The sequence below is a fragment of the Hakea prostrata genome, chromosome 3 (genome assembly GCF_041222555.1).
Source record: "Hakea prostrata isolate BN-2017 chromosome 3, UWA_Hpros_2, whole genome shotgun sequence".
Taxonomy (NCBI): domain Eukaryota; kingdom Viridiplantae; phylum Streptophyta; class Magnoliopsida; order Proteales; family Proteaceae; genus Hakea; species Hakea prostrata.
In genome coordinates, this window is record NC_142602.1 from 8890522 (window position 1) to 8914361 (window position 23840).

Here is a 23840-nt window from a genome sequence, read left to right on the forward strand (position 1 = left end):
TTTAGCAAAGTAGAGGTTTTTATTTGTTTAACACTTCTTCATAAAACACTAGGGGTGAGAATCGTGAGATTCACTTCTTGCTATTAACGAAACGACTAAAGCCTCAAGAGTTCAGGTCACCCCTCGTCATGAAACATATAAAGTAATTTAGATGTGAGACCTATAGTGAGTTCTACATGGGCCCCCCACCTCTAGTGTAGTGAGGTGAAGAAGCATTAGGAGAGTAGCATATGCTCTCTTGACAAGGAGATGATCCAAACTCTGTAGTGAAATGGTCAGGGTTCTTACTTCTAACTCTTTGTGGTGGTATGTGTAGTAGCCCTCGAGTTCATATCTTCTATCTATTAGGGTAGAATTTCGTGTTCTAGTCACACTTCTACACCACACACAAACACACAAGGTGTGAGATTTACTTTTGAATGCTAACAAAATGATTAGAGAATAGAACCCTCATATGGTCCCATCTATATTAAATGGTAAAGAAATGTGAGGGGAAGACAAACCTCTACCTTGATGGATAGAGAATCTAAAGTCCCCCAGTTAGTTACTAATTGATAATATATATAAAATAGACATTTTCCAAGGAAAAAATGACATCTATTAGGTGAGATAGACAATGGGCAGCATTGAGAAGAAAAGCCAAACCTTGGAAGGAATTGGCAACAACTGATCCTAACCAGATAGCCTGAATCCATTGGGGACACGGTGGAATGCAATGGTTCAACACTTCAACCAGTCACAACCCAACCACTTGTAAACTTTGATATAAAGTTATGGTGAGTTCATGAACTTGCTGATTGTAATTCATTTACCCCGACGAATAGAGCAATATCTTTCCCTATTTAGAAGACAAACTATTTATGAATTTGGTTGTAAAATCCATATTTACATATTCTACCTTTACACACCAAACATTCCTTTTAATCAAATTGATTGATCTAACTGCATCTACCCAAAAAAATTGATCCAATTACCTTAATTTACCCAATGAACTATAACTATTTGTGTTTCTATATTTTATATTAATCAAATTCACCCAACAACTGTAACACATTTTTATTTGGGTAGTAACCATATAAAAAGATTTCTTCCTTAGATTGGAGGCTTGAATATCAATCTGAATTATACAAATATGAAAGTTGGAACTGGGCATTACATTACCTCCTCATTGTCCTCCAAATTCCAACAATTTCAGTTGGAATTGATTATACATGACGCTCTGTACAGCCCCATTCTCTCATGATTGCTCAAAATAAACCAGGATATTCTACAAATTAAAACAATCATAACAATAAAATAGAGATTGAGAGAAGGGGATTAAAAATCACTAAGCAGACACCGAAAATAACGAAAGTTAAGAAAAAAAGAAGAAAAAAAAAGCTAAAGAAGAGGAAAATTTCGTGGGGGAAATGAAGAGGAAGAAACTAAAATTAAAAATTGATTTTTGTGCACGATCATGGCAGATCTTATGCTGCTCTGTTTTCTGCCAATCCTCTTACCTTCTCTGACCCAATTAGCAAACGCAAATCCTCGGAAAGAAATCGTGGTGCAGAAGTGCGAAGAGACGAATTCTCAGAACCCAACACAGTTTCTAGAGAACTACAAAGCAAGTGCAGAAATGGTGAGAAAACAACTCAGGAAAAACTTGTTTGGTTTTGGAATTATGGGAGAACCTCCAAATAGGGTTTACGTGATGACGCAGTGTCATCACGATCTTTCCAACGTCGATTGCTTGTCCTGTTTCCAAAATGCCTACGAAATGCTTTCTGGTTGTATTCCGGCCGAGGGCGGCCGTATCTACCTCGACGGTTGTTTCATGAGAGCTGAGAACTACAGCTTCTATGGAGATGCCCCTTCGTACTCACAACAGGTAATCAACTACTCCATTTAGTTGAAATTGTAAGGGACTCTATCGTAAACCTTGTTTGTCTTTCGTTCTTCTTCTCTTCGTTCTTCGTTGCCTGAGTGGATGAATTTTAACAAGATTAGTTTGAGAGAAATCGAATCATCCAATTTCTGTCTGACAAGTGCTGTTGATGGTGGTGGATAAGAAAGTTGTGCGGCACGAATATGGAAGACAAAGATGAGCGAGAGCATTACAGTATAGCTGTGAGGGAAGCGTTTGATCACTTGGTGGAGAAAATAGTGGCGAATGGTGAAAGCTTTTGGTACCTGTCGAAGAGAGTATCAGGGACGAAAAAGGTGTATGTGTCGGGAATTTGTTGGAAGATGACGAACAAAGGTGTTTGTTACACTTGCCTTGATAATGCAACCAAATCTATTCTCCATTGCCTGCCCAAAACAGAGGGTCGCATCACTAATGATAATTGTTTTCTGAGATATGCTGATTACCCTTTCCTCAATCAAATGAACGGAACAACAGTTAGGAGTAAGTGCCCAATCTTTCTCTCTTTCTGCCAAAACTTTTTTTCCTCTCTCTCTCTCTGATTTAATACAGTAATCTTCCATAATCTTGGAAATTTATGCAGATGTTCTTATTAGATACGCTAGCTATGCTGTGGTTATGACTTTTGGCTGCATTCTAGCGATTGCGTTTGGAGTTCTTGCTGGTAACGCAGTTCATGTAAGATTACACAGGGGGCGAAGTAAAGTTCTAGGTGATTACCAATTTCTTCTGTCCAGTTCTTTTAATAAAAATAATTTTTTGCAATTCGAACGCTTGAAACTGAGAAAATTAAGATGTATCTTAAGAGAGATTGTAAAATAAAATGTGGGAAATGGGAAAACCTCAAGGTTTGTCAAAAGAGTGAAGTTCATATGTTTGATGAAATGCCTGGAAAACCATATAATGGTTACTGTTAAAAAAACCTCAGGCTTGCGCTCTTAGCTTATGATTTCTTAGTTTTTCAGATAATTTAACGTTGTGTATTTTTATTTTTTAAAATATAAAAATAGAACTGCAATGCTTTGCTGTGTTCTTTATATGTAAAATGGGTCTCAATTGTAGAATAGTCCAAAAACTAATTGCCTGTAGTGTTTTAAGCATAAGATTTTTAGTTTGGTTTGTGTAGAAGTGTTTTTCTTTCTTTCATATATAAATATTTGTATGAATTGTTGCAGTCAGTTTTTGAGGTTGGGTTATTTTCTTGTTCTTACTACATTACTACTGTAGTTTTACCCTTTTCTTCTTATTTTCCAAGTTTTATCTTAGTCTTTTTCTTCTTCCTTTGAAGGAAATACAACATAGAAAATATTAGTATGAAAACTAGTTTAACTGGGTAAAATTTAATGCTTAACTCTTTTCAGAACCCATGACTTAGTTGAACCTATTCTTGGTTCGCTCGGTATTGTTTTGAGTATGTTTTTGGGCCCTAGATCCAAAGATAGGCAATGACCAAATGAAAACTTTTTATGAAAAGTCACCATCCTCGCAACAATTAAAGATTTGTCAATAACAGTTTTACCTGCAGAATTTTTACATGTCAAAGCAGCTACTTGTTATCAAATATACTCTTATTCTTTTTGGACTGATAAGTCATATTATGTAACTTGTACGGTTGTACCACAGAAAATATTATAAATAAAAGAACATTTCAGCAGACAAAACAATTGAAACAGCTTAAAATAAGAGTAGAAGAGTCTAATAATGAGAACAATGAGCCTCAGTTGACTCTCTGACAAAACAATTGAATCAGCTTAAAATAAGAGTCTAATAATGAGAACAATCAGCCACATTTGACTCTCTCTCTCTCTCTCCCCCCCCCCCCTCTTTTGAAGGGGTGTGTGTTAGAACTTAGAAAGTTGAATAGTTGTTTCCATGTGCTTTACTTGCAGGGATGGATTTTGATGTTCATCTGATCTCACGTTGAGTTTTTAATTCTTGAAGGAATAGATATGAACTCACCAATATTCAGAAGTATCATGAACTTTAAATACTCAACCTTAGAGAAAGCAACATATTTTTTTAATGAAATGAACAAGCTCGGGGAGGGAGCATCTAGTGAAGTTTTCAAGGTAACTCCCCCCCCCCGGCGGTGTTACGTTGTTGAGTTACAGATTCTTCTTAATTCTCTGACTTAAGCTTGCTTCTTTTTGGTGCTGTGTATAATGCTCCTGCTTATTTTTTCTGTTCTATACAGGGTTGCTTGGAAGATGGCAGAGAAATTGCAGTAAAGCGATTTTTTCTTAGCTGTAAGACTCGAAGTGATGAGATTTGCAATGAAATGTACATCTTAAGTCAAATCGAGCACAAGAATTTAGTTCGTTTTCTGGGTTGCTGTCTCACAGACGATGTTACGCTTTTTGTCTATGAGTTTCTCCCAAACAAAAGCCTTGACAATTTCCTTTCTGGTAAGCATGTCAGACAACCAGTACAGTGTTCAACACCTTATGGTTTTTGAGCAGGTTTTGGTTGTTCATTGGTTCAACTAGTCATAAGTCATTTATTTATTTTATCTTTTGCCTGGCGATAGGGATAGTCCTGGCTTCTAATCAAGGAAAAGAAACCCACTAAGAATTACTCCACTTACTAAGACTGATCTTGTTCTACCCATTAAGTGCAGATCCAGAGAAGAGGAAAGAACTAGACTGGAAGAAAAGGTTTGGGATCATAACGGGAACTGCTGAAGGTATACAATATCTTCACAATGACTGTGGATGTTTAATTGTTCACAGAGACATTAAGGCAAGTAACATCTTACTAGACTTGAGATACAGACCAAAGGTCGCAGATTTTGGTCTAGCTAGGTTCTGCTCGGACGACATGTCCCTTGAACAGATTCCTATTTGCGGCACAATGTAAGTCTGAACGCCATAATGTTATACTAAATTACTTCCCTCCCATAACTAGTCTTCAAACCTTCCTTAATATTCATGCAATTGCTGTATCTTTGTTGATTCTTACACTTGCTTTGTGGTTTTCATGGATTAAAGAGGATATATGGCCCCAGAGTACATGGCTCATGGCCAATTAAATGAAAAAATTGATGTTTATAGCTTTGGAGTTCTTGTACTTGAAATAGTCAGCGGCATTCAGAACAACAAGTTCAACCAAGACGAATCACTCGACACCCTAGTTACCATTGTAATTCTCGAACTTACTGACCAAATGCTCACTTCCGTATAGCCATATATAGATGTATTTGCCATTTATCAAAATCATCTCCTCTTTGCAGGCATGGAAGCACTTTCAGTCAAATACAGTGAAGGAAATCGTAGATGAATATTTGGAGATTGATGACATGGAAGATGTCATACGAGTTATTCATGTGGGTCTTCTGTGCACTCAGCGATCTCCCTCTTTGCGCCCTACAATGACACTGGCAATTGAGATGCTTATACGGAAAGACTTGGATCTCCCTACCCCTTCAAAGCCACCTTTTATTGCAAATACTACGTGGGGTTCACATCCTTTGTTCTCTTATAAAAATACCTCTGAACCAATGTTATCTAGTTCATGTAAACCTCATTATGGTAACAATGACAACCAATGACACAGTCACACAAATACATAATTTTTGCCTCTCGTTTTTATTTTATTTTAATTATATAGTTTTTTCATTTTATCTTGTGGTGCAATTCAGGTTCCTACAAGGCCATAATATGACTCGGTTGAGACGAAAGAGATTTGTTTGTAACATAATGGAACCCTTGCTTTAAAGGAAGATTGGAAAGAACCCTCCATGAGGGTTTGTTAAATTCTAAGTTTTGAAATTGATAGAGCACAGAAAGCCCTAGTAAGGAACATGAAATTAGCTTTACTGTCTTTCTTTAAGACAACAGATGTCCTCTTCTGGCCGTTGCACAGTGAACTGGTTCCTTCAGGTTACATCTTGATGTCAACAGAAATGGTAAAATCCTTAAACGAGGAAAAAGTGTCTTTTTTGGGGTTCTTCTAGACGAATTACACATTTACACCTAGACTGTGGAAGGTGAAACAACTAGTTAGCTCCCATTAATAACTGCTTTTATCATCAAAATTTGATGGTCAATATATCTTCATATGATGTTTCATTGATGAATTCTGTTGAGAAGATTTCATCCTCTAACTACCTTTTAGCTCTTGCACAGATTTGAGAGAAAAGTGTGTGATTGTCAATTTAAGAGCTTAAGCATTTCTTTTACTTATTTCAGAATTTCTGTTCAATTACGGTTTTCGACATTGAAATCACCAGATAAAGTGGGACCTGAAATCAGGTACAATATATCCCAATATGAACTAACGAGTAACGAGTCTAAAGAATGTTACTTGGATACCACAGACTGTCCCAGTGAAATGAAAAATAAAATCCATGTCGATGTTCTTGCCTGTTTTCATTGGCCTCAGGTTGGTGTAAGCTCTCCCTCTGTTCCCGCAATCAATCTCGAACCAACCAATCAAATAGAAAGAGACGCAGAAAAAAGAAACCCACGTTTAACTGTTTAAGACCATTTCCATTTCCAAGCCAAAGATTCTACTTTAATGGAGAAATCATATGTAAGGAAATCCGGAACTGGAAGTGACAAAAACAAGAGTGGAAACAAAGGTTCCAGAAAACCAAATCGCCAACCGAAAGATGCAAGACATACCATACGAACAGCTATATCCATCTCCGATATGCATTTTTAAGCAAATAACAACTCACAGCAAATACAGTTTTTCTGATGAGATATGATAAAAACTACTTATTAGGCAGAAACCTACAAATGGGAGAGGAGAGAGGCGAGGTCCGAGGATAAGGAGTAGAGAGGGGAGAGGATACCCACTTCAATTTTCAACTCCTCCTGAATTCTCTCTGTGATTCTCAATCATCAACCACTCCCCCAGCCCACACCCAAAAAGAAAAAACAGGAGAAGAACAAAGAAAACCTGAACGAACATCATCAGAAGGAGAAAACGGCATGATTAGATCCTAACTCCGAACAAGCTCCAGGATCTGCACCTCCTTCCTCCTTCCTCCTTCCTCCTTCGACAGCAGGGCTCAGGGTTGGAGGAGGAGGAGACGAAGTAATTTGTTCGGACTTAAAAAGCTTCGAAAGCGAGGGCAGAGGAGAGGAGGAGGAAGAAGACAATAAGGAAAACCTGACAAAATAACAGAGGAGAGGGACTTAACAAGCGGAGGAGGAAAAACGTCACAGAAAAACAGAGAGGGACATAACAAGGACATCGTCAACTGGGTATTCATCGACCAATTCTTAGAATTCAATGCCTTCTCTATTCCCAACTGAACCCCAATCACCCTTGCGTTTCTCTTCCTTAATCATCTTCTTATTCTTCTTCTCTGTCTTCTCTCTCTTCTTCCCTCTCTCCCTATCCAATTACCTAGGCGAAGTAGATGGCGTATTCTGTCGTAACTTTTCCTCCAATGTCTCCCTGTTAACCAAAATCTCTGACCCAAATCCCCTGATGAAACTTAAAGCTCCCACGAATTCCCAGGGTTGGTCATTCCTATCCCCAGAACCGTCTTCTTCTTCTTCCGCTTCTCCAGTCATGTACGCTCTGGGCCAATGCTTCGGAGGCCTCAACAAGAGCGGCTGCGAACAGTGCTTCTCTATGGGCCGCAACAGACTCGAACAATGTCTTCCATCCCCTTCTGGTCGAATATATCTTAACGGTTGTTTCCTCCGCTATGACAGATTCAACTTCTTCCATCAGGTTTCTGAAGCTCAAACCGACACAATCAAATGTGGTACCACCGGTAGGGTGATGCAGCCGTATCTGTATCACGACTTTTTTAACAAACTCACTCATTCGTTAATTAATGTTACGCAAATTGCATCAGCCCATGAAGGATTTGGGGTGGTAGAGGCCAAGGGTGGCCTTAACCCTGTATATGTGTTAGCCCAATGTTGGAAGACGTTGAGCAAGAGCGGATGCACAGCTTGCTTGCGAAGCGCATCTCGAAGGCTGACTTCTTGCCTGCCAAGAACGGAAGGGATTGCAATGAATGCGGGGTGTTATTTGAGGTATTCAACCACCCAGTTTTATAATGACGAAGCCAGAGAAATTGTTGATTCAAGTATGTAGTAGTTCTTTATTTTATAAGTTTTTTATTTTAATTCGCAGTCCACTATTGATGCTTGTGTCGTTCACTGACTTTGTGTATTTTTCTGGGTGTCTTTGTTCTTTCTTGTTTCTCTGTTTGCAATGTCTAATATATTTTTCTTTTATTTTAGCTTCTTATCTCAATCTCATACCATATATTCATGCATTTTCAGATTCTAAAAGTCGAGTGGTTTCCGCATTCTTCATAGTTTCAATCATTGCTTTTCTTGTGCTTGCTCTACTCGGTGGTTGTCTAGGGTATGCGAAATTATCGGAGAAACATACAGGTATATTTATCATGACTACCATTCTGGCAACCTAATACCATGTGGTAGAAGTAGCTTTCTTGAATCCATAATTTCATCTCATAGATCAATGTTTCTGACGTCTAGTACCCTCTCTTCTATCTTCCAGCACAAGGCAGGCTCAGTGGGGGTTTAAGTTCAAATAGATCTAATTTGAACTTCAAATATGAAACACTTGAGAGAGCAACAGATTCTTTTAGTACAAAAAGGAAATTAGGCCAAGGAGGAGCTGGTACAGTGTTCAGGGGGGAGCTCCCTGATGGAAGGATTGTTGCTGTCAAGAGATTGGCTTTTGGCACCCGACATTGGGTGGATGAATTCTTCAATGAGGTGAACTTGATCGGTAGAATCAACCATGACAACCTCATAAAACTTCTGGGTTGTAGTATTGAAGGCCCAGAAAGCCTTCTAGTTTACGAGTTTGTTCCCAACAATAGTCTTGATCAGTTCCTTTTTGGTAAGTCTCCTTCAGACTTATTTTTTCACTGCTCAGCTTTGAGTGAGTCACATCCTTTACAGCTTGCAGCTTATTAAATAATCTAATAACAATAGTTCCAATTTGAGAACCTTTGACTTCCAATTTGGTGCTCTTTTCTACTGTTTAGGTAATAATTAAAAATTATTTTGATTTGCCAATGCACAGAAGTATGATGTTGCCTTAGGTTTTACAAATATGTCTTTTAACTAGTGGGTTCTATTATTTTGGCTGTGTGTAGGTAAGAACAAGACCCAAATTTTAACCTGGAAGCAGAGATTTAACATCATCGTTGGAACAGCCAAGGGGCTGGCATATCTTCATGATGAATCTCAACCAAGAATAATCCACAGGGACATAAAATGTAGTAATATTCTCCTAGACGAGAATATGACTGCAAAGATTGCTGACTTCGGACTCGCTCGACACTTTTCAACTGATAAGACTCACCTTAGCACTGGGATTGCAGGAACAATGTAAGTCAAACTTCATTTCAGTCATTTTTTCACTGGATTTGGTTCCATTTCATATCATTTCTTGCTTGCAGAACATATGATTGCATCAGGTCATGCTGTTCATGCCAAGTAACTAGGACAATGTGCTATCCTTAAATGATATAAGAAACCCCAAATTTTTGCTCTTTCAGCTACAAATTCTTGGTGAGAGATGAAAGATGATGTTTCATTAGAACAGTGGCAGAGTCAGTTTATTAAGATGCTTCTAATTTGACTCATAAGAGGACTCATAATCAGCCTTACATGTTCAATAAAGTTGATAAACTCAAAATGGAACTCCATCGCTGTTATCTTAATCTAATCCACTACTTCCTTAACTACTAATCTTTTGCAGTAATTATGACCTTATGAATTAGGTCCATATTTCAATAAACCAAAGTATGAAGCCCAAGGTCCATAGAACTCCAACCATAGCTGAAAATAAAGACTTATGAGACCTCATTGAGTTTGAATTACATCAATCCATAGGTGTAATAAAAACTTCCCTTGAAATTCATAAAACATTAGAAATAAAAGTACATGAATTGGGGTTAGCTTCTTGTCTAAAACTTGAACAAAATCCAGAATAAGAAGCTTGGGGTTGCATCCATGGCTGAAAATCATTGGGAAGAGAAAAAATAATATGAACACCAATTGCTGCAGTAGATTTTGTTGTTGCTTCACAAATACTAATCATCTTGTCACCCTCACTATCATTGGTTGTCCTAAATTGGAAAGGTCTTTCTCATGTTAACCTGATCAGCTTGCCACGTGACTGCACTCTTGCAATCACCTTCTTTAACGCCATGGCCAAACAATCCTTGAAGAACGAATGTTTAGCAAATTGGAGGGGGTTGTAGGGTGCACAATTATATCATCATCAACAATGCCTCTGATTCTTCCTACCACTCTTCATACAATGTTATAATGTGCTGAAAAGAATCAAACACTTCACAAGAAGCCTCATCAGATTACTGAGAATGGAGAACTTGACGAAGACTTCATCCTCAAGTCAGTGATTATCTGATTGGTCTTGTATTAGATAGCTGCCACAGATCAAAAGCCAATAACTATTGTTTTGCCCTCAATAAACACTGTAATATGCTTTCCATTGGGCAAGTGAATTTGAGAGTTGAATGCAAAGGAATACATGGTATGATCTGCTCTGGTACCAATTGGTGCAATCTGGAGATCTCTATTTGGATCTCAAATGCTAGTATGCCTAGTAAACTAATATACAATTAGATATGAGATAAAAGGAATGATTGCATTGTTAAGGGAAGAAATCAGACTTATCAAAGGGGAAAAAAGAGAGACATTATTGATCTTTTTAGGATGAAGAAACGAGAAAAAGAAATTAGAGTTAGGATACCAATCCCATGTGCATCTAAACAGTACCAAAACTTGAGGAAAAAACTCATATTCTTCTCAAGTCATCTTCATTTGATGGGACATGTATTACATATATATAAACCTTTAAAATTTCCAAATTTGACTGGCACAGAGTTCCTATCACTCTAGTAAACTCGTATAACGCAAATAAATTTAATAGAACTGCATACCTAATAAGCAGTTTAATCTGACTAAAAACAATCAAACTTAACTACTAATCCTGCATATGAATTTAAACCCACTTTATGGGTTTACAGATTAGGTCTATTACATCAAGAAACCCAAAAACAAGAAGCCCAAGGTCCATGGAACTGAACCATGGGCAAGATAAAGTCTTTTGAGGTCTGGTTGACCCAATTTGACAGTCCTAACTGCATCAATTAGATTAACAGAGTAAGATCCAGTTCTTATGTTGAATTTTAGCATGGATTTAATCTATTCTTCGATATTAAGTGCCACTCTATAGAATGGCTACATGAAAGGTGCTAGCGGCTTTCAGGCTTTTAGATCCACCTAGAGTTGAACTTAGATGCCCCTTGAAGCCCCATCCCACTGGTGAAAGCATCAATATCACCTTTCAGTGAAGGGTGAACATAATGCATGAGGCTCCCACCATTGCCGGGACTGGGAAGGGTTGAAATGCTCTCTGCTTCTTGAAGCCCCATTACCTATCAGTATATTTACTAAATGATTGGACTTTTTCCTTATTGGTGATGTTTGGTCTGCTTTCTGGAAATGATAGTTTCTTTTTTCTTTTATTTTGTTTAGGGGGTACATGGCTCCTGAATATCTTCTTCGTGGGCAACTAACGGAGAAAGCTGATGTTTTTAGCTTCGGGGTTCTCGTCCTTGAGACTATATGTGGTAGGAGAAACAGTGTTTTCATGCAGGATGGTTCCATTCTACACACTGTAAGTGTCACTTTGATTGAAATGGTCAAACATTCGGTATTTTTTATAGTACGAGTCAAATTATATCTGCTACTTTTTCTTGTAAACTAAATGTTAAACATAAATGATCAACCATTCATGAAAATTCAAACATGGTTGATGACTCTGACCTCAGGTTTGGAGCAATTATCAGTCAAATACATTGTTAGCTTCTGTCGACCCATCATTGGGAGATGATTATTCAGTAAAAGAAGCATGTGATGTGCTCCAAATTGGACTTCTCTGCACACAGGCTTCTGTGTCTTCAAGACCATCCATGTCTGAAGTGGTTCAGATGCTCACTGATGATGATTATGTGATTCCTAAACCAGCAGAGCCTCCATTCCTGAATAATAGTTGGACATCGGACACCACTGAATTTTTCAGTGTTTGCGGTTCATCTTCATTTGGGTCATCATGTGGATCATCCTTTGGGTCATCATGTGGGTCTTTGACAATTGAAGTATCTCAGCCAAGGTAGAAGCAATCTCACTTCTCAAAGCTTCAGATAATATTTGTGACTATTATGGAAAAGTTGTGCGCCATTTTCATGGATAGAACAATGTTGATACTTCAGTATTGCATACATTTGACCTCATTATAGTTTGCAAATTTGACACAATTATGAATCAGAAGAGGAAGACCTCGTTATAGTCTACAAATTTGAGTCAATTATGAATCAGAAGAGGAGCTAATGAAGAAGAGATCGCTTGCTCCGTGTAATATGCAGAATCAAAGAGGTACACAGGGATAAAGAGATTTGTAATAGTTTACTTACCTTGGGGGTAAAATAGAAATGTTTTGGTATTCTTTTTTTATTTTTTATTTTATTCTCATTTTCTTCTGTAGCATTGCCCCCCTCCTGAATATAGAAAATTAACACATGATGATTATCATACTGAGTCCTGTAAATTAGTTTTTCAGATTCTAAGATTAATCTAAAGGATAAATAAATAAAAGACAATTTCTTTAGTGAGAGCCGATTTATGATTCCAATAATACCAGTTGCGGAGCTTTTGGGTAATTTACTAATGTATCTGTCATAGCTTATCTTGGCAAGACTCGAGAGTGTTTTCTGAAGTTGTGCCTTGAAGTTTCGTAACACAGCAGACAAATCTTAGTTTATAAAAGGTTGATGGTGTAGGTTGGAACAGGATATATGTTCAAAAATAGGACAAGAAAACTACTTGCCCTTGCATAGCGGCACTGAACGAATTGCTACCTGAATGTGATGTGTCCAGAATTGAGAAAATCTTGTGACCATTATCACAAATTCATTTTATTCTAAATGAGGCTTCTGATCTGATTCTCAAAGAAACAAAAACAATCTCAGGCCGGTATTCAACTGGAAGATTAAACAACAATAAATTTGAACACTGCACACAGTAAGCACTAGTATAATAAATAAATTTACATTGGAAAAATTTATCCAGATTTTTGCTGTCAGAAGGTGTCAATATCTGCGAGAAGACATGGATAACAGTAGTACAGCCGCACCAACTTCAAAAGTCGACAAAAATGAGAAGCACAGATTTCTTGATATCTAAGAATACATCATGTGAAGCACGCCTATAAGACTAGAATGTGAACACTGCCTTCACCCTAATGAGACATCGCCACCACGTGAATTCCAGTCATCAAACACACCACCTAGTAAATCGTCCGGGGCTCTCCAACTTCAGCCCAGATTGAGCCACAACCCAAGGAAATGCAGAAAACTACCGAAGACTTGATCTATCAATGGCGTAGAGTCTCTATCTTGATTCCAGTCATAGGCCCGGAGGAAAGCCAGGTATAGGTAACATGACAAGATGAGAACCCATTATGTAAGCAAAATTCTTCCAAGTGAAAATTAGTTCATCTGGGTTCAATCAAGCTGTCCGTTTCATTATTTCCAGAAGACTGGCCACAGGATTCAGGCTGGGAATTGGAGCTTCCCGGTGGAATGATGGAAGTCATCATGTTCCTCGAATTAAGAAATGGTGGCTGTGTTGGCCTGGGGATGTCATGCTTTTCAGTGAGCATTTTTACCACCATTGACATTGATGGCCGCAGTTCTGCAGAGGCTTGAGTACAAAGTAGCCCAATTTGGAATATCCGACAAGCTTCTTCATGATGAAACCTACCCTCCAGCTGTGGGTCAACAGCCTCCGATAGCCTACCTGATCCATACAAGTTCCAAACCTGAAAGAACATAAACAGCTGATGAACAAGCTACTCACCGAGGAGTATATTACCATCACAAGAGATGAAAAATTACAGAAAAGATAGTGCTACCATCTGTAGAATAGACAATGAGTCTTGCAAGAAGGAATTGTTCCTCTTTCCCGAAGCAACTTCAATCACGAGGACGCCAAAACTATATACATCTGCTTTCTCAGTCAATTTGCCACAGACCACGTATTCGGGAGCCATGTAGCCCCTACAAAATGCAAAGTTCAACATGAATGTATATACCTATTAACATTAAAGTGGGCCTCTGCCTGTGCATGTACTTTGGCAACGGAGTCCTTGACTACCCAACACAAGTTCCACACCACTGCGGAGTCTAGGAAGGATCATCGTACGCAGCTACCCTCACTTTGCAGGAAAGCTCGATCCATCTCAAAGGAGCAGCCTTACTGTTGCAACAGAGGGTTCCATGGTGTCCAACGATAACTAGGTTTTTGGCCCCCCATTTTCATTCATAGTAAGATTTATGGTGCTACCCATTATCCAGTGCAAGAGGCTCTTGCCACTGCTAGGTCTGGAGAGGGTCATAATATGTACGGTGTCAACCGCACTTCTCTAACCAACCCCCCCCCCTTTCCATCCATCTTTCCCGTCTCCTTTCTTCCAACCACAAGTGATATCACAGCCCATTGACACCATTTATTGAAGGTTCATCTGGTGCCCTGTATACACCTTTATATGACATTTCCTGATTTTCCATTTCCTTTCCAAATTAGGAAGATGGACAGAAAAGATGTACTTCTAGATATCCCACTTTTTACCAGGCTGACCTTATGCAGACATAGCTATCACAGTTTTTAGGTGAACCAAGTCGTTGCGATGGATGGATGCAAGGGAATCAAGTCGACCAAATGCCAACCCAGGCAACCAAGGCAATAAGCATTTGGATGCCAAGTTGGTCAGCTAGTAACCTTGCATGGATTGTTTGCTTTCTTATAGGGCTTACCAGTGCCAGTGACTTGTGTTTTCCCTCCACCAGCCACTCAAATAACCCAGTAGCCACAGATCTTTCCAAAATATGAAAGAATCCCTTGACTTGAAATTTATGGAACAAAACCAAACCATTTTAGTTCAAACTATCCTTACTAGTATAGTTTCCCCTGAATGGGTGTTGTTCATCAAAATCAAATGTACATGGAACTGAAATCGCTGGAAAAGAATTCTGATCCAGATAGTCTGGGATACATCATCTGCCATGGGCGAATACCAGAGCAAGTGCATGAAAAGACCAACAAACCGCCCCCCCCCCCCACCCCCCAACACCCAACAAAATCCCAAAAGAAAAAATAAAAACAGTGGCAGGGGTGATATTGGTTGATACAGGAAAAAGACCACTAGACCTTGACTGTTTGAAGTGAACTGTTTCCTTCGATTTACCAAATTTTTGAAACAGAAATCCAACAAATGTTGAAATAAAGAAATAAGTGTCCAAGACTGGGAAGGAAGAAAACGTCCTCATTATACCCACAATATGCATGACTGACAACCAAAACCCATAATTGCTAAATAAATTATTTATATCTTGTTGCCAATAGTTTTAATTTATGAATCTCATACGCTTATAATTAGATAAATATCTAACTAATAATATTTATTCAATTAAAGCCCAAAATTTAACTGATATACGGAAAATGTCTTAACAATTAATAATTTAGTGCTGGTGTTTGAATATGTAAGAATAACATTCTATGGGCTGTAATTTTCGGGTTTTCCTTTTTCTATTGCTAAAAGCCTGTAGTTACAATCACAATCATGAATCCAACTGTACCCAAAACACGGCTAAACAGGACAAAGACAGGCCATTAAATTGGCCTCACTCAAAGAAGATCTGAAATAGAACAACCCAACCACAATCCACCAAGATGCAAAACACTAGATGGTTAAAATGAAGGTTCCAAGTCCCAAACTGGACCCTCTAATATGGTTAAGACACTTCAGATTTCAAGTTTTTATTCTTTGTATGTTAGGTCAAGATAGGGAGACAAAAAAACACAAGTAATTAAAATATCAAATTGGGGAGTGGAAGGACTCGTAAACTTACAGAGTTCCTGCGACAGCAGTACTGACATGAGTCTTATCTTCAGGGAACAGTCTGGCAAGCCCAAAATCTGCAATCTTAGCTGTAAAGTCCTCATCGAGCAGTACATTGCTTAATTTAATGTCTCTGTGAATAATCCTCAAGTTTGATTCTTCATGGAGATAAGCCAAGCCTTCAGCTGTGCCCAAGATGATTTTAAATCGCACTTCCCAGCTTAGCTGTCGAGCATTATTTTTATCTAAACAAGCCAATTGACCCACATTCAGAGTCGTGAGAAAGAAAGTAACCATTTATTAAAATAGGTTTACGTGGCAGATAATTTTACCAAAAAGATAATCATGGAGGCTTCTATTCGGAACATATTCATAAATAAGAAGGCTTTCAGGACCAGTGATGCTGCAACCCAACAGCTTTACTAGATTTTTGTGATGTAGACCGCTGATCAAATTGACTTCATTAAAGAAATGATCAACCCATTGCCTTGTATTAAAGAAAAGCCTCTTAATGGCAACAACCCTCCCATCTGGAAAAATTCCCTGTTTGCAATAAACATAGTCTAAGATCATAAAAAGCTCAATAACTGATCTGTGGAACAAGTTGGTTACATAAGGATTACTTTGTACACTGAACCAGATCCTCCTTGACCAAGTTTATTGGAATTGTCGAAGTAGTTTGTGGCCTTTTCAAGAGTTTCATATTTAAAATTAAGTTCAGACTTATTTACGGTTAACACCAGTGCACCAAGTTGTTTCCTCTCTGAAGAACATATCCAAAATCAAATGTCAGTAGGATCCTGGATTATATGGAAAGAACTAAAAGAGTTCTGAAATTGAAAATTTCAAATTGGTCTATATACCTCTCCTCCGCCTCACAAGTTCTCTCTTTCCAAAAAAAATTGCTGTCACAACAATCATCAAGGCGACCAATACAGAAGGAATAACAGCCAAAATAATGGCCAAGCGGTGGCCTCCTGATCCACAAAGTATAACTGTCAGCAGTATGATCCTATTGGATGTAACTCACAGAAAATGCAGCGTATTTTATACTACAGTTTAGGAACAAGAAAATCCAAAAACAATGTACAAGTGCACTCAATTGTTCAAAACGATTGTGTTAATACAGTCCCAACAGTCGGTTCCCAGGAATAGCATCTAAACAATTCTAGGATATCACCCATATATTTTCCCCCCTGCACTGATGACTCCAAAGAACTAAATAATAAGAACAAGTTGAATGCAACAACCAACAGCTTCATACCATGTACATGGAAGATTATTATAATGAAAAGCAAATGGAATCACGACCTATACTGCATCGTTGTCCAATTAACTCGGCAATACCATATCATTAGAACAAACTCCTTCAGTACTATTTCAATCTAGACTCTATAGTACTTGAGCATCTCCAATGGATATTCCATCTCTGCAGCACTCGTTCAAGTTATAGTAACAGAATCTAAAGCATTAGATGACACCCATTTGTAATTCCACCACCATTCCCAATGGAAGACACCGAACTCAGAGCTAACATACTCACTCAACTAAGTAGAGCCTTTAATAAACATACTCAGGTTAGGAGATCACTCTATTCTCCATCCATTGATCCCATCTTACGGGGGAATTTCATCTCATGAATAGCAGCCCCATAGTACAATCTGAAGAATAAAAAACACAGAACAGAATCTTAACAAATCAAGTCTGCAACCCCACAAAGGGGATGTTCTGTGTTTAGTGAAGTCTATCAAGTCCCCTACAAAATATCCATAACAGAGGAAAAGATACGCAACCATGTATTCTAAATATTCGAGAAAAAAATCTCTTCTTCTTAAGTAGCATACCCATCAATGCATCTTCATAATTTCCACCTGTCTTTGCATTCATAATATCCCCATCCCAAGGTGCATTTCTTTTGAATCAACAGAACCTGGGCACAAATTGACCTAAGAGATTCTTCATACCACCAACAAGGACATTGCAATACTGGAAAGCCAAAAGCCCTTCAACCATGCAAAGCCTCTACTTGTACCAATAAGTAATTCCTGCTTAACAATCTAATAAATTACAACAGTAGAAGAGCAAAACAAAGTTGTTCCGGTGAAGTTCTGTGATTCTGCAATTTAGGGTTTCTCTAGCAGAAGTCAAAGAGTGGACTTATAGGCCACCTACATGACTGCATCAAGCACTGTATACACTATGCCACACTAATGGTGGCAAAACAAACCTCAAAGTGGTTTGAAAGAGATCAAAGGGAAGTCTTGTTAGGAAAACATTGTTATCCATGTCAGCCAAAGACTACACTTGAACAAGTGCCCAGGATATTTAGACACATGAAGGGTATGTATGGTTGGATATAAAAGTTATAATATATATTAAGAACAGATAAATAAGATAGTAGCAATTATTACATTGTTGAAAGTGAAAATAACTATTTCCTTATGATTAGTAACTCTAAGATAGTAGCAATTATTACATTCCACACAAATCAAAGTAATCTAATTGAAATTTTTGCTAGCTGATTTAGTAGAAATTTTTGCTAGCCGATTTAGTAACCTTATGATTAGTAACTCTACATATCAGAACACATTATTAATTTATTACTCATTTGACTTCACATCACTTTACATTCAACCAAAAGATGCCTAACAGTTGGTTTTGTGCCTAAAACACACCGTAAACATTGAGTACTTCCCAGCAGTACAGCATTCCCTAAAGGATTTTAACACAAACCTGTATTCCAAAAATTGTGTGGTGCCTTCTAAGAGAAACTTAATGACCGCAGCTCCTCGGAGAACAGACTGGAATCACTTGACCAAAAGGACCGAAAAATTTGGTTGTCTTGAACCACTTGTGCAGTTTTCATTGACCATCCAGATGCATAAATGTATCCATAAAAGACATAAGATATCCTAAATAGCAGGGGAGGGTGAAGGGGGTTGAGGTGGGGATTATGCACTAATTGTCATTGTTCTCCAGTAGCCAGTTTTCATCAACCTTCCAGGTGAATAGGTGTATCCATAAGACAAAGGATATCCTAAAGAGGGGGGAAGGGGGTTTGAGGTGGGGGTTCTACACTGATTTTCAATGTCCTCTTAGGCATAAAAGTCTGTACAGTTGAACACAAGTTTGGCAGAGGGCACAATTACAGTATATAAGACTACTTTGTCAGAGTGTAATTTGAAACGGAGACATAACTACACAGCTAATCTTATTACTTCCTCTCTCTGGCAAAGGGCATGACTGAAAAAACGTTAGAAATATCTATAAGAAATTTTAGAAGGCTTCTTCGTAGAACTTAATAGCCATAACTATGATGGAGAACGTATATGACGAATTAACGAGAATAAACGATCTTAAAGTGTGCACCAAGAAACACAAATCTTCTCTGACATATTCCCCAAACAGACATAGAAAAGGAAATAATAAACTGACCTCCACCTCCAGCTGCAACGCTCGTTGAATTGTAATAAAATTTCTGTGTCGAATACCTCATATAACACCCAGCGTTCAACACCCTTCCTTCGTTATTTGGTAGGCACGAACCAATCCTTGAGACCCCATTTAGCAAACAACTACTGCAGGAACTTGCATTCAAATACTCCCAACATTGTGCCAATCCGTACACAGTGGAGTTTCCTCGATCCACGTAACCAACGAAGAAACCACCATTCTTGGGTGCTTGGGCACTCAAGTTCTTCATGAGGACGATGGTGTTCTGCCTGAAAGCTACCCGATTCCCAGAGAAGCTCTGGTTTCCACAAACAGTCCGGTCCTGAGTACTCAAAGCTTCGCTGAAGAAATCATACTCATCATATCTCAAATAACAGCCATCAAAGAAATCTCGACCACCACGAGTCGCTTTTTGGAAGGGGACACACTTAGGGATCTGGGTCTTGCACTGAGCAAAGCATAGGTCACAGTCCGTCTGCGAGAGATCATGCATACACTGACCAAACGCGTACACCGTTGTATTTCCACTTCCAGTGACGACTCTAGCATATCTACGGGAAGTCACTTGAGGAGTAACAGCATCCATGGCCGCGACAAAGTTATTAACGAAGCTCTGGCGCTCGGCCGGCGATGCCGTATTGTTGGAACATATAAGACCCGCCATCGTAGCTCTAGGGTCCGCAACAGAAAGGCTTCCAAACAACAAGAAAAACAAGAACAATACAAAGATAATTGATGAACACAGAGCAGAAGACATGGTGAAACGACGAAGCAGAAGAGGGGAGGGGAAGAGGATTCTTGGAGATAGGAAACGATACAAGTTCCAGACGTCTTCTCCACGAAGTACACTGGAAAGAGAATTTCAAGCAGATAAGCTTGACTGCGACGTAGGGAATTGGATGATGATAGCGCTGAAGAAACCGATGAACAGGTGAAAGAAATTCACCATCCCACTTGGATCCGCTTTTCCTCTCTTTCCTTCCCATTAGTTTTTCGAAGAAACAAATATACAAAAAATTCTCTCAAAAGTACCTGAAACCAGGTCAACCCTTTCGACCCCAAAAGCCAAAAGATGAACTGAGGAAGGTGGGATGAAAAAACAATCCACCGCCACTTGACCAACTTAGACAACTTTTCAATGATTATTAAACAATAAGCATCAATTACAATTGTTAAACAGGGGCATTATAGGTGAATATATTGAATTTCATTTATGAATTAGAGTTGCTGTTTCAATCGCGAAAACAAGATAATCATTCGAGGGGATTAAGAGGAAGAAAGGAAAAAAAAACAGAGGGGGCATTGCCAGCGAAAATCCGAAAAATGAATTATTTACTCCACGGCAAAGAAACTTCTTGAATCAGTAAAGAAAACATAAACAATGGCTGAAACCAATTACAACGAGATTTTTCATCCTCGACTACAACTCTACAACTCTACAACTCTACAACCCATCACGACCATCAAGAATCCGGATCATCACCTCCGCGACGATTTTACCACCACAAAATCGGTGGCCCCACAGCTAAAAAATATTTTAAAAAAACTCCTTGACCGGGTCGCAGATCTGGACTCGACAATCAATCGCAGAAAAAAATAGAAGATGAATCGTCGTCCTTTAGCGGAATCTACTATCAATATCTCTATTTGAGTCCAAATCAGCTCTCCGACGGCTTTACCACAATAAATACAGGGATCCAGGGGTCTACAATAAATACAGGACCCAGGGGTTGGGTGATGGTTTTTTTATATTTTATTTTATTTTATTATTTTTTTTCTATGGGTCTCCATGGATTTGTGGTGGTAAGGCTGTTGGATAGCATAGAGTGCTCCATGACGGGGTGATGATCTGGATTCTCTCGATTTAGGATCTTGAATCGGCATTGGGTCGACGCAGTCAAATCTAATTTGTTGGTGATGAAACGGGATTGGCTAGAGTGGACCGGGCTGGGCTGGGTTGAGGAAAAGTGATTATAGGGGCTGGATTGGAATTTAATAAATTTGGCCTATGTCCACGTGGCTGAGGAAGGAGCCCTCCTTCAGGAAGAGAAAATGTAAAAATCACGACTCCAATGGAGAAGTAGTAGGATGGTTAGGAACCTACTTCTCAGTGGAGAGGTAATGGGTTCAACTCTTACCGGCGGCATATGTAATATCCCTATATATAAAAAGCGTCTTTATACCCAAAAATAATCACTGGAGTCAAACTATGGACCTATGGTGCGGATTTTTGGCTAGCCTCCTTCTTGAGGTTTCGTCATCCATTTTGATCTAAGAGAAATATCTTCAGCCCTCACGGATATTGTTCGTGATGATGAGGGGAAATTTTTAATTTTTGTTTGCCAACCCTAGTTTATAAACCGGTGCCCTCGCCCACCGGACACTGCACTGGTGGGGGGTGCAGGGAAGATTTATTATCAAATATAATTGCTGTACGTTATTTTTCTAATGTTATCAGCTATTTATTTTTTAAAAAAATCACCGGTTGGTTTTTCCCAACGGTTTTATTTATTTATTTCATAAAAAAAATAAAACATACTTCAAAAGAGAATTCCCTCACATAGCTTCAACCTGACCACGTGGACAAGATACAATGGAGAATTTTTTTTTTTTATCTTCATCAGAAATACTCCAACAGAAAAGGGAGATAACTTTGAACGATAACTTTGAACGAAGTTGAAAAGTTCAAACTTCATAAATCTCTCATTTTTATTTTTTTCCTTTAGGCTGATGATATCCTTTCGTTTTGTAGAGTCAATGTGGATGATACTTATATGTTTCAAATTATTTTTTATTTGTTTATAAATATTACTGGACAAGTAATTAATCTGGAGAAGAGCAAAATCTTCTTTAGCAATAGTGTGAGTCAATAATAAACTCAGGAAAAATTTGTAGGTATTCTGAGAATTAAATAGTCTAGCAAAAAGCCCACCTACCTTGGTGATGACCTCCTACACTCTAAATCTAGAATTAAGGATCTACAACCACTATTGACTAAAATGCAGAGAAGATTGAGTGGCTGGAAAGCCCGCTCTTTAACTTTTGTTAGGAGACAAATTATTGTGCAATCAATATTATCTGATCTACATATTTATTATATGCAATATTCGTTGTTTTCCAAGGAAATTTGCAAAAAAATGGATTCTTTGCATCACATATTCTAGTTTGGGTATACTGATTTAGGTAAACATCTCACTCTTATAGCTTGGGATAAGTGTGGTATTCCTAAAGAGAATTGGGGATTGGGTTTCAAAAAACTTGAGGATGTTAATCGCACCCTACTCCTTAAGCAAAGGTGGAGGCTGATTCACGAACTAAAATCTATGTGGGCTAAGTGCCTTAAGGCTAATATTTTCCCAAACCTCTATTTTTTATCCCAAAACTTCTCAAAAGAATGGCTTTCTTGTTCGGAACGGGTTGAGGAAAATTATTTCAAATCTTGCAGGGATGGTCTTTAGGAAAGTGGGGAATGGACATAACACTTAAATTTGGTTTGATCCTTGGGTGTAATCAATTCATAACCATACTATTGGTGAGCTCAATTTTCATTTCCAACCTAGGAATGCTAGTTTGATTGAGGTGATACAACAAAGATCTTCTTTGACAGAAGAAATCAGGTTATTAATAGTATGTCACTAAATCGGAATCCAATTGCTAGGTTTCCAACATGGTGGGTTTTCTTTTGGAAGTTAACCATTCATCCTAAGTTTAAACTTTCTTTCTTTTTTTTTTTTTTCTGGCGCTGTTTGCATGTAGGGTTCCCTCGTTAAGGCACTCATCGGTCAACGAACATCAACCAATATGATTGTACCTTATGTGGCAAATGCAAGGAAACACTATGGCATGTGCTTATGGACTGTGAATGGAGTAGACAATTCTAGGCTTCTGGACCATTAGGCCTTAGAATGGATCATATCCATTCCAATAACCTTATGCAACTTTGCTTTTTGTTTTTTTAATCAACCTGGATACACTTAAGTGGCTTTTCAACATTTTTAATCTCACTTGTTATACAATTTGGTCTTTTAGTAATGAGGTTGTTTTTAATAATACAAATTCAAACCCAATTAAAGCTATTGAGTTTATAAATAAATGGTCTTCTAATATGCACATACACCATATTAAGTTTGGAGGAGAAGGTTCACTAAAAAAAAAAAGTTTGGAGGAGAAGGACTGGGAATTGCTCTTAGGCTCTTTTTGGTATCAATTCTCATTGTCTATTATGAGATTTTTTCATTGTTTTAAATGGTTTGGCATCCATTATTATTTTTATTTTTATTTAAAATAATAGAAAAACCCTAAAATACACAATGGATTAAAAGTCCATACGATATGAGTGAGAAGTCATCTCCTCATATGCGGGGCTATACTGAAATTTGAAGTTAAGATAGGGGTATAACGGAAAACCCATATATAACAACACTTCTCAAACCCTCGAAAGTTCTCATCTTGGAAAAATGCTCTCGAAGCGGCCTCAAGCCCTCTCCCCGTCTCGAAGCCTCATTTCGCAAAAAATCCAACTCGAAGGTGGATGCATGATGAATTC

General features: G+C 38.3%; 3 protein-coding genes across 3 annotated transcripts; 2 read left to right on the forward strand and 1 right to left on the reverse strand.

Moving 5' to 3' along the window:
- Positions 1-1348: 1348 nt before the first annotated feature.
- Positions 1349-5475, forward strand: LOC149020645 (cysteine-rich receptor-like protein kinase 46). Its single transcript, XM_089146957.1, has 8 exons — positions 1349-1870; positions 2056-2389; positions 2490-2618; positions 3848-3975; positions 4101-4311; positions 4524-4758; positions 4894-5044; positions 5136-5475. The coding sequence occupies exons 1-8, from the start codon at positions 1457-1459 to the stop codon at positions 5451-5453; spliced, it is 1920 nt and encodes a 639-aa protein (XP_089003083.1). The 5' UTR covers positions 1349-1456; the 3' UTR covers positions 5454-5475.
- Positions 5476-6418: 943 nt separating this feature from the next.
- On the forward strand, positions 6419-12423 carry LOC149020646 (cysteine-rich receptor-like protein kinase 42). The gene is made up of 6 exons (XM_089146959.1): positions 6419-7958; positions 8158-8271; positions 8399-8746; positions 9006-9240; positions 11419-11560; positions 11715-12423. The coding sequence occupies exons 1-6, from the start codon at positions 7145-7147 to the stop codon at positions 12057-12059; spliced, it is 1998 nt and encodes a 665-aa protein (XP_089003085.1). The 5' UTR covers positions 6419-7144; the 3' UTR covers positions 12060-12423.
- Positions 12424-12614: 191 nt separating this feature from the next.
- LOC149020647 (cysteine-rich RLK (RECEPTOR-like protein kinase) 3) lies at positions 12615-20401 on the reverse strand. Its single transcript, XM_089148863.1, has 7 exons — positions 19277-20401; positions 16705-16818; positions 16465-16604; positions 16174-16384; positions 15852-16086; positions 13856-14000; positions 12615-13762 (listed from the first exon to the last, which is right to left on the reverse strand). The coding sequence occupies exons 1-7, from the start codon at positions 20049-20051 to the stop codon at positions 13436-13438; spliced, it is 1947 nt and encodes a 648-aa protein (XP_089004989.1). The 5' UTR covers positions 20052-20401; the 3' UTR covers positions 12615-13435.
- Positions 20402-23840: the final 3439 nt, after the last annotated feature.